General features: G+C 45.3%; 1 protein-coding gene across 1 annotated transcript in view; it reads left to right on the plus strand.

Moving 5' to 3' along the window:
* LOC308192591 (uncharacterized protein) overlaps positions 1-7,596 on the plus strand; it is a 36,464-nt gene extending 28,868 nt beyond the window's left edge. The window contains exons 5-6 of the mRNA XM_080586323.1: positions 3,842-3,914; positions 4,024-7,596. Coding sequence (XP_080442449.1) covers positions 3,842-3,914; positions 4,024-4,035 — 85 coding nt within the window. The 3' untranslated portion in view covers positions 4,036-7,596. The remainder of the gene's footprint in view (positions 1-3,841; positions 3,915-4,023) is intronic.
* Positions 7,597-9,695: the final 2,099 nt, after the last annotated feature.

A 9,695-nucleotide genomic window follows, 5' to 3' on the forward strand; every position in this document is an offset into this window, starting at 1 on the left:
AGCGGTGGAGTCCCCATCCCTGGAGTCATTTAAGAGATGTGTGGACATGGCACTGAGGGACATGGTTTAGGGATGGCACTTGGTAGGTCAGGTTGATGATTGGACTTGGTGATGCTGAAGGTTTTTTTCCAACCTAGACGATTCTGTGATTCTCAGAATTGTGTAGGGACTATCAACTATGGTTAGAGGAGACATTTTTCTCTCCCCTTCCTTCACACCAATGTTCAGCAAACAGCCGTTGTGCATATAGACAGTCGGCTTGCCCATAATTTGTGAACCTGGACAATGCCAGCATATGTCAAGTGTTCCAAAATGTCTTTTCTGTATGGTCTGGGGGAAAAAAAAAAAAAGAAAGAAAAAAAAAAGAGTTGCAGAGAGAGATCATCGTTCCTTCAACATGTGATCACCATATTTAACATGCATATTTAACAGACAGGCATCTGAGTCCATGGCCTCGGTGCCCTGCTTGTCCCCATGTCACCATCCTGCTGGTCCTGAGCGCACTGTGTCCTCCTGGCTGCCCTGGTGTGCTCGGGCACCAGCTGTACGCCAGGCACTTGTGCAAGCTTTGCAAGGGAGTTGGACAGTAGGTGACAGGTTTTCAGGGCAGCCTCTAGGTCACCTGCCGTGGGTCACCTCCCCACACGGGGCTGACACAGCGCTGGGACGAGTGAATGAAGCGTCGCTCCCTGCTATTAGAGCAGTGCAATCCATTCCCAGCCTGACCTCATGCAAACCCTGCTCCTGTATTTATAGAGTGGAAAGAACAAGCACGGCCACTGCCAGCAGAGCCGAAATGCACGGGGTGGTGCAAAAATCTTCCCTACAGGTCCAGATCTGCTCTCACGCTGACAGGGGCTGCCCAGCTCCCCATACAGATGCTGCCTTGTGCTGCCCTCTCCCCATCTGGCCCTTCCCTCACCTGCCCCTCTCTTCTGGGAATGTCCTTTGCCAGCAACAGTGAGGGATCTCCCTCAGCATACAGCAAGCAGCACCCTACAAAATATAGACAAGCTCATGTAGACAGAGCTAAACCTCCCACAAGGTGTAATTTTTCCACTTTTGTTGCTTTTAAATGCAAAACCAACATAAGAAATGTATACAGGAGGTAAACAAGCAGGAGAGAGACCTTGAGACCTGTCAGCTCTGCATTTGGAGAACCTGAGCCCTCAGCAACATCTATGCTAAAGGTTATTTCACAGTGGCTCAAAGGAGAGGCTTAAGGATTTAAGGATTTTGTTAATCAGGCTGCGACACACCTCGAATCGTTCACCTCCGTGGGCTTCCTTTGCAAGAAGCCCGTGCTTTTCCGAACATTTCCAAGTGTAGTTCTCATTACAGCAGCGAGGATGAAAGCAGAGCAGAAGCAGGTCGCGTAGCTTGCAGGCACAGCAGTGCTCGGTGGTTTCAGGGTCTGCGCTAGGGATGGGAGAGCTTTTGGAGCAAGCACCCAGTGGCCACCAGAGCAGCCGCTGTGCCACGCTGCCAGGCTACAGGCTGTGAGAGGCTGGGCGATGCCTGAGGGGAGCGGATGGTCCAGATGATATTCCCTCGCATGCGTTTTTCGGGTGGCAGCACCACAAGAGTATGCAAAGAGCGAGAGGTTTTTTTTAGGGATGAAGCACCTGCACATTTGGACCTTACGACTAATTTTGGGCGGCTTCACTGAACTTGAAACAGTGTAATAAAATGTCCACCATAAAGAAATCATACTGTAAAAGAGACTCTTTTTTACCGTCTTAAGACCCTGATCGGATGAATTATTAATTACAGGGTCTTTTTGCAGTGATCCTTTCCTGGGTTCCCCCCTCACCCCCAGGGAGGTGCCAGAAAGAGCGAGAGGTGTCTGTTAAGCAATTTTTTTGGCATCCCCAGCTCCAAGGCAGGAAGCCTGTGGTTATATTAACTCTCTGGATTTGGGGGGCAATGCACTTAAACTCCTCTCTCCGTCAGTTACCCTGGAGCAGCGAAGGGCACCCCTCTTTCTGCAATGATTTTAAAGCATTTTGCAAGGGGCAGGCTCCACCAGCACATGACGTGAAAAGGAGAGGAGCAGCCCCAGTGTAAGGGAGGAGAAACAAGCACAAACGTGTCAGATAACCTGCATAGAGCTGTGCGGAGAGGAGGGTGTCCCTCAAGCCTCTTGCCCCGTGGACATCGGCAGGTACCTGAGCAGCCTTGGCTCCTTGGGGTGTCCCTGGCACGGCACTTCTGGTGTGGCAAGTGACTCATCTCCAGCCTTGCTAAGCAAAAATCATCATCTGTGATAAGCCTGCACACAGACCGTGACTTCCTGCTGTACGTGACAGATAAAGAAAAACAAGAGGCTTCCAAAAAAATCGCAGAAGTGGTAGAGGAAACTGTTGGTGTGTGCTACAGCCCAGTGAGCACACCTTTTCTTTTTCTGCGGGTGTTTCAGTCTCGCTGCTTCGAGGTGCGCTGCTGCAAGCTGCGTTTCCTATCTGCCTGCCTGCACCCTGATGGTGTGAAAGCTCCACGGGGACAGCAAAGCTGCGGCTGATGTGAGATACAGCCCAGCGAGATCGGGCTGCTCGCTTTGTTCGCACTGTTTATCTGTTCCCCTGCCAGCACACTTCCCCGTGCCCCTCTGGCGTGCTTTAGCACAAGCCAGCCCTGCGCCATGATTCCCCTCATGCACACAGAAACCGCCCCGGGCAGTCATCGGAAAGCCAGGCTTAATTTAAGTGAGGCATACTGGCAAGAAAGGACAAAGGTGAAGCTTTTTGCCCTCAAAAAGTGTGAAGCTGGCTGCTGCAGTCTGCTGCAAAGGAGATTTCATTTAGGAGCACACACACAAACGTGGTCCAGTAAAATACCATTCAAACTGTACTGGCAGCAGATCGCATTCTTGATGCTGATGTGGTACAAATGGCTTGATGTTTAAGTCAGACAAGAAACAAGATAAATAAATGTATCTACTGCTTTTCTGCCTTTCCATTGGGTTCACACAACACTGTCTGCATCCCTCTTTTTGGCATCAGTCCCCCTCTCCATAAGAGGGGCTTTCTACTTCCCCGTGCTCTTGCCCTTTGAAATGCTTTCATAGGAAGTGCTGTGGGTCTCTTGTGTTTAAAGAGGAATATTGATCACAGAGGTATAGAACATACATTGGTACTTACAGTTGAGTTGGAAAAAGTGCTTCTAAGGTATCGTTACTTTGCCACAATAGGATGCTGCAGAGACTTCCATATTAATGTCTGATTTACCACAGCATGACTGATGGAAAATGAGCAATGTGCAAGTGCTGCGACACGGGACATGGAGAGAACAGCAAATGTTTTCATGCATTGATCTGTCTGATGAGTTGATAAACCAGTGAGTTCTGCCTTTAAAACACACTAGAAAAGCATCCGAGGCTTCAGTTTGAAGATACTAGTCTTTCCTTTCCTGGGGCTGAAATGAGTTGAGATTTTTGTTCTTGTCAACTCAACCTCCGTAGTGAAACCTCCAGCGAAAACGTTTCCAGTGTGATGATGACGGTGCCCGAATGGGACACCCAGCTGGGGGGGCAGGAGTGGAAACCCAGCTACAGCTAGCCCCAAAACTGCCATCAGGCAGCATTTGGGCTTGCAAAGACCCGGTGAGAATGTGGTGGCTCCATGAGCTGAACCTGTTTGGAAATACACGTATGGAAAACTCCCCAGACAGCCCCATGTTCTGCCCCTCGGCAGAGGCTCTCCCCCTGCGTGGGGTCAGATCCAGAGTTTGGCTAGCTACAATGACACCCGCTCTGTTTAGCAACTTCAGCCTTAATCTTGAAATGTTCCCTGGTGCTGGGTATCCTTGAAAGACTGCCTCCTGCTTTCAAATGTCACTGCAGAACCTGCCTGAAAGTCCACGGGATGGAGGCTTCTCAAGGGTTCAAGCACTCCCGAAGATGTTCTTCTGTGCGGGTAAGGATTTCTGATCCTGCCCCTTCCTGCCCACGTAGCTGTGCCAGATGCTCCTCTACTCTGTTCGATGGTAATGGTCTTTTTGGGGTTGTTTTTCTTTCTGTACCAGGTTGCAACATGAAATGGAGGCGGTTTGCATTGTGAGCTCCCACTTGGCTTCCCATCGGTCACGGAGGATGTTGTGCCTTGGTTGCTGTCAGCTGGTATTACGGGAGCTGCTGTGATGGTTTATTCGTGCTGCATTGCTGTGCCTAAACTCAAAAAAGGAGGCTCTCTTCCAGTATCGACGAGTTTGGCAAACCACAGTGATATGAGGCTAACTCTTGTACGTGGTCCGTGTGAGACTGAACTGCTCTCTCTGCTGTGGTAGCGGGGTTTGCAGCACCCCAGTCTCGCTGAGCGATGGAAATACTGGCAGCTCTCACAGCAGAAAAGGGATTTTCTGCCCAGCATAAACCATTAGCAGAGCTATAGCATATTTGGTAAATAGACTAAGAAGGCGAAGCGAAGCTAGCAAGCCACTATACAACAGGAGGCGTTAAAGAAACCACCGTGTTCCCCAGCTTTGTATAATTAAATAGCTGCTCTGCTTCACCCCAGCCGTGGTTAATCTGCAGCAGTTGTTGAGCCACTTTGTTTGTGTAATACGCAAAGGCAGCCTGCAACGGGCTTCGGTTAGATGCAGAGATTGTATTGTCAAGACGAATAACGCTTGATTACTAAGAGATGGAGTCCTAGCCAGGAACAATATATCTCCAAGTTTACGCCTGTACGATTGGAAGGATAATCTATTGATAATCCAGTTTTTAGGAAGAGTAACTGGAAAAACAGTGTGAGCAGCTGAGATGGCATTCTGCTGCGTGTGTTTGGTGAAAGGATGTATTAGCACTGTCCCCAGCACTTAATCATTGAGTGCAATACACAAAAATAGCCAGGAAAGTTGCAGACTCTGCTGAATGGGTTGAAAGGTTGTGGGAACATGTTCTGGCACAGCCTTGTGCTGTGGTGAGACACACAACAAGGGAGAAAGGATAAACCTTCGTCTCCCTTTCATTCAGCATCAATTTGCTTCCTGGAGCAGAAAAGAAATTCCATTACTCATTTAGGGTAACACTTTTCTAATGAATATAATGTGGAAATTTCTCAGCTGTAAATCTTCGGTCCTGCTCAAACACTGGGAAAAAGCTTTCGTATATTACACAGTGAAGTATTTGTAAACACAGATGAATTGAGTTTAACAGGAACTTTGGTCAGCTGAAAAATAAACCGACAGCGTATTACAACATGACAGCAGACGAGCCAGGCACGGAACCTGCCTGCGGCTCTTAATAAAACCGCCGCTGCTGTGAGTAAAGCCCGAAGCCCGCTGCTGGAGCGAGTTGGAGAGCAGATACCCAAGGAAATTAGGATGAAGAACCACCTGGTTGGCTTCCTGTGATATATGTGAAGAAAAGGTCTGTAAAAACCTGTCATTGTGCCACAGTTAACATCCAGTTAGGTGCCTTGATGCCAGCCTGGCCAAGGCATGAATGCTAACAGTGCCACGAGCTGCTGCTGTGCACACAGGCCGTGCCGTGCTTTTCGCTCTCATCGTCGCTGTTTTCCACCTGGTGTAGCTGGGGGTGCTGGGACGAGGACATTCAGAACTTGCTTTCATGTGGAAACACTTCCCTGTTGCCTTCTGGCTAGGAACCATTTCTGTTTTTACGTAGCACCAGTCACCCAGCGGCCTTGCATCCCTTTCTGAAACACTCAGCCAAAACTGACCCTTTCCGAGGGCAGATTAGGTTAAATCAGAGCAGGCACTCCCTACCCTGGAGTAAGAGCAGCCTTTCAACTTGCATTTGCTCTTAATCAGGTTGGACTGGCACGTGTGGACAACTGTCCCATTGCACAGAGGAAAAAAGCGAGAGGATACAGATAGCAGTCTGATATGGAGGCACAGAGCGGGCCTCCCAAGCCCTAATCTTTCTTTTATGTACCTAACAAGTGTGAGAGGTTTGGTTTCTCCTGCCAATGGCATCTCTTATGCAACGTACTTTGTCCTTTCAGTTTTGGTCTTACATCGATTATTTGTACCTCTGCTTACTTCTCCAAACATCAGCTTTCTCTTTATCATTCGTCTCACTTCTTAGAATAGCCGTGTGTGTACAAACAACTGACTTGTTGTGATGCAACACTCCCAATTTTCACATGACCACCTTGCCATCAACTATCTACAGCAAATCAGTCTCTGCAGGCAAATCAGAGCTTGTTTCATTTATTTCAGTCACATGTTGTTTTCAAGAATCTGATGGATTCCTTAATCTCACCATACACATGCTGCCATTTCCTCTGTCAGTAAATCCATGAAAATTAGCAGAACAGAAATAATGGTAACACTGAATAATTCAGTAATACACCCTGACAATATTTGCTAAGCTCCTGTCAACACAGCCTACTTGGCTCTTGCACCAGCATGCAGTGTAACAGTCCTATGGACTATTATTGGTCTGTTTTTTTTAGATACCTAACACCTTTTGCAGGAATATAACAACAGACTGAGGTTATATCACACTGGTGTTAACGTTAGAAGGATAAAACCCCAAACCAACAAGCGTGCTCTCTTATTTTGCCACAGTTACAGGTAGGTCGATGTAAGAATGACTGACCGGCTGTACCCAGCTTGGTCTTTGGTGCTCGGATTTGAGTCCATCTCCTCCTCTGCTGCGCTCTCAGCAACAGCACCTGAGAACACACTCATGGGGCAACCAGGCAGTTGCATAATTTACGAGACAAATAATAAAAAAAAAGGCATGGTTACAGAAGTGGATGATTGAAGATACTTTACAGAACAATTCAGCCATTCTTCCTTAGACAAGAGGGGAGAAGTAAATCATAAAGGTGAGTCCTTGAGGTAAATGAAAGACAGAGTGGCTTTGTGTTAATACCGGTAGAGCTACTGCAGTGGCACCTTGATGCGAAGGAATGCAGCGCTTCCCTAGCTGTGGAAATATTTTGGTCTTTTGTATGAAGAATCTATTTAGCTCATGAAAGAGACTGATAGGTGTTTCAATCTCACTTCTGAATTTCCTACATATTGGATAAAATACCAATAGCAGTAGAACTACCTTTAACAGAGACCAAAAACAAATAATCTGAGCTAATAATTGAAAGGCAAAGCAAAATGAGTCAGAATCTTTTCACAGTATTTCACCTTTAGAATAATTTATATACAACTGTAACAGACTTGTGATCATTTGAATTCTTTAAATCAAGGGTGAACTGCTTCAAAAAAAAAATAACTGCTGTAGCTTCAACACAGTTAAAGGCATGATGTTGAAATTACTGAAACAGGATATTTGAACTTCATTATACATAATCCTTTCTCGACTTTAAGTCCAAGCCTAGTTGTACAAGCCTGGAGTAGTGGGTCTTCATGTTGTAACCCTGCTATACTTGTAGTTCCTAAAATTTTCTTATAAGGCTCAAATTAGGGTGGAAAGTTACTTGCTCTGATTTAAAAATAAATAAACCAATTTGAGGCTTAAAAATGAAAAGTAATCCTTGGCTTTAATTTTGCTTTGTCCTTTCAGGACAAAGCTTTCCTAATAACATAGCGCATATTCCTATGAAATAATTGACATGAAATGTTTCTTGTTAAGGTATTTTATAATAAATTATACATGGGCTCCTTGCTGCACTTCATGGTTGCTTTCTCCATTTCCTTGCTTTCCATCATGTTTGGTATTTTGTGCAGTGCAGATGGAGCACTTGGTGGTGGTTAAAGATGGTTTTTGAAAGTCAACCCAAGAAGGATACCACATAGGAGCAGAATGTATTTTATTTATTGTAGACTGGGTCACAGATGAATCACAGAGAATAAAAAAATGCAAGCCATTGGGTTAACTGTTACCAACAAAATGTAGAGAAACAAAGTGTGATAATTTCAACTCACTTGGAAAACTGTTTAGGTCAGCTTCAGAAAGGAAGAATGAAATTTGATTGTCATGGACCTGAAGATGGTCCAAACACTGTTTTTCCATTTACTGCCAAACCAGCATTGGCTACAAAAAAAGTCTTAATACTTGACCTTGAGGGATGTCTTTAAAAGACATTCTGGATGCAAGGCCTACATATAAACCCTTGAGTATTGGGACAGTTCTAGCCAGCTACCAAACGCTTTTGGTAAATTCCTAGCTGAAAAACATCTATTTCTAAACAAAGCTTATTAAGAAATTATATACCACATACAGAGAGCACCTAGAACCTTTTTTCTATGGCACAACAGTGTATTTTCCATCAACCTTTGTAGATCAGTCTACAGGGTGGTATGAAGGTAAGAAATCCAGATTTCAGCCATGGTCAGCTGTGCCAAAGGAAGACTTTAGCAATCCCTGGCCGACAAGAAGTTACCAATTCTACGCTTCAAGAAGTAGTTTGATGGAACAGTCCCCTTAGTGGGCATTGGTGTCCCCAGATTCTCACTTCCATCCCCTCAATGGTTTTGGTACAACTGTCTACCGAGTCAGGGAACTGTGGCAATTCAATTTTTGGTTTTCTTTGTAGTTAGCTTCCCCAAGAGATTCTTAAGTAGGCACTGTTACCAGAAGAAATGCTTGCCAAAGCCAGCTGACCAGGCATCTCTACAGAAGCCAGGAGTACCTCTTTACTTTTGCCAAGTCAGGCTAGCTCAAAGCCACTGCCAGCCTGTAAAACTGCTAGTAAGCTAAACTAGTTGACTGCTCAGAGCTGAGCAGTGCACGGCATAACTTTCAACACAGCATTAGTAACACCTATTGGAAACCCTATTGGTAACCCTATTGGAAAGGGTACTGTCATAAGCAGCCCTGGCCATTCCCAAATCCCACTTGGCAATTAGAAGGTAAACACTGAGGAGAAAGACATCAGTAAGCAGTATCTTCTGTGTGGAAAAACCTGCAAAATAAAACCTGCATAAGGTGGGCTCGACGTACATATGGGGTTTGGGGAATAATAACTCAAAAGAAGATCTCTCGCAACCATGGAGTACAGAATTTCTGTCAGTCCTTTAGAAGGAAAGATGATTCAGAGATATAGCTTGCTAGCTGAAAATAAGAGCTCAGTTCCTTGAAGGCATAGCCCCTGGTGCTTAGTTCAGCAAGTGTCTCAGGTAAAGACAGCACCTGTTACCTTAAACCACTTGACATATGATTTGTATCAGTGATTTGGTGCTCCTGCAATCATGACTCTGTCACAAGATCAAGGCACTTTGACATGGAAGAATAATAAGCTTCAGTTACTTCTCCTAGGCTCTGAACCAGGCTTCCGCACCCTAAGGTGACAGGAATTACAGCCTATGTTCCAGAAAACAAGTTATCCTGCTAAACAGGTACTATTTAGGAGGTAAAAATCTCCCATCCCCACTAATGGTTACCACTGGGATGAACAATCTTTAGTGTAAATCATCTCTAGGTAGTCATTTACAAGATACAGGAGATAATACTTTGAGTGTAGAACATTCCTGGAGGAGGAAAATATTGTGAAATATATGGTGGAACATGAAATCCTATTGCTGTTGAAATAGCTGACAAGACACTCATATACTTTAAGACGGTCCTTATCTCCTTATTCTGCAACCTGTTATGGAAAACTGGCTGTAGGCAAGGCAGTTTGAACCCTAAGCAGTCACTCTTATTAATTACAGTTAAGACAGAATTCAATCACAAAACTACCAGATTGCCTTGTTACATTTCTGCTACTTCCACCTATACAGCTCAATATCCAGAAGTAGGTTAATATTAAACTAACAGATTTTTTATT

The sequence above is a fragment of the Anser brachyrhynchus genome (genome assembly GCF_964034855.1).
Source record: "Anser brachyrhynchus genome assembly, chromosome: 3".
Taxonomy (NCBI): domain Eukaryota; kingdom Metazoa; phylum Chordata; class Aves; order Anseriformes; family Anatidae; genus Anser; species Anser brachyrhynchus.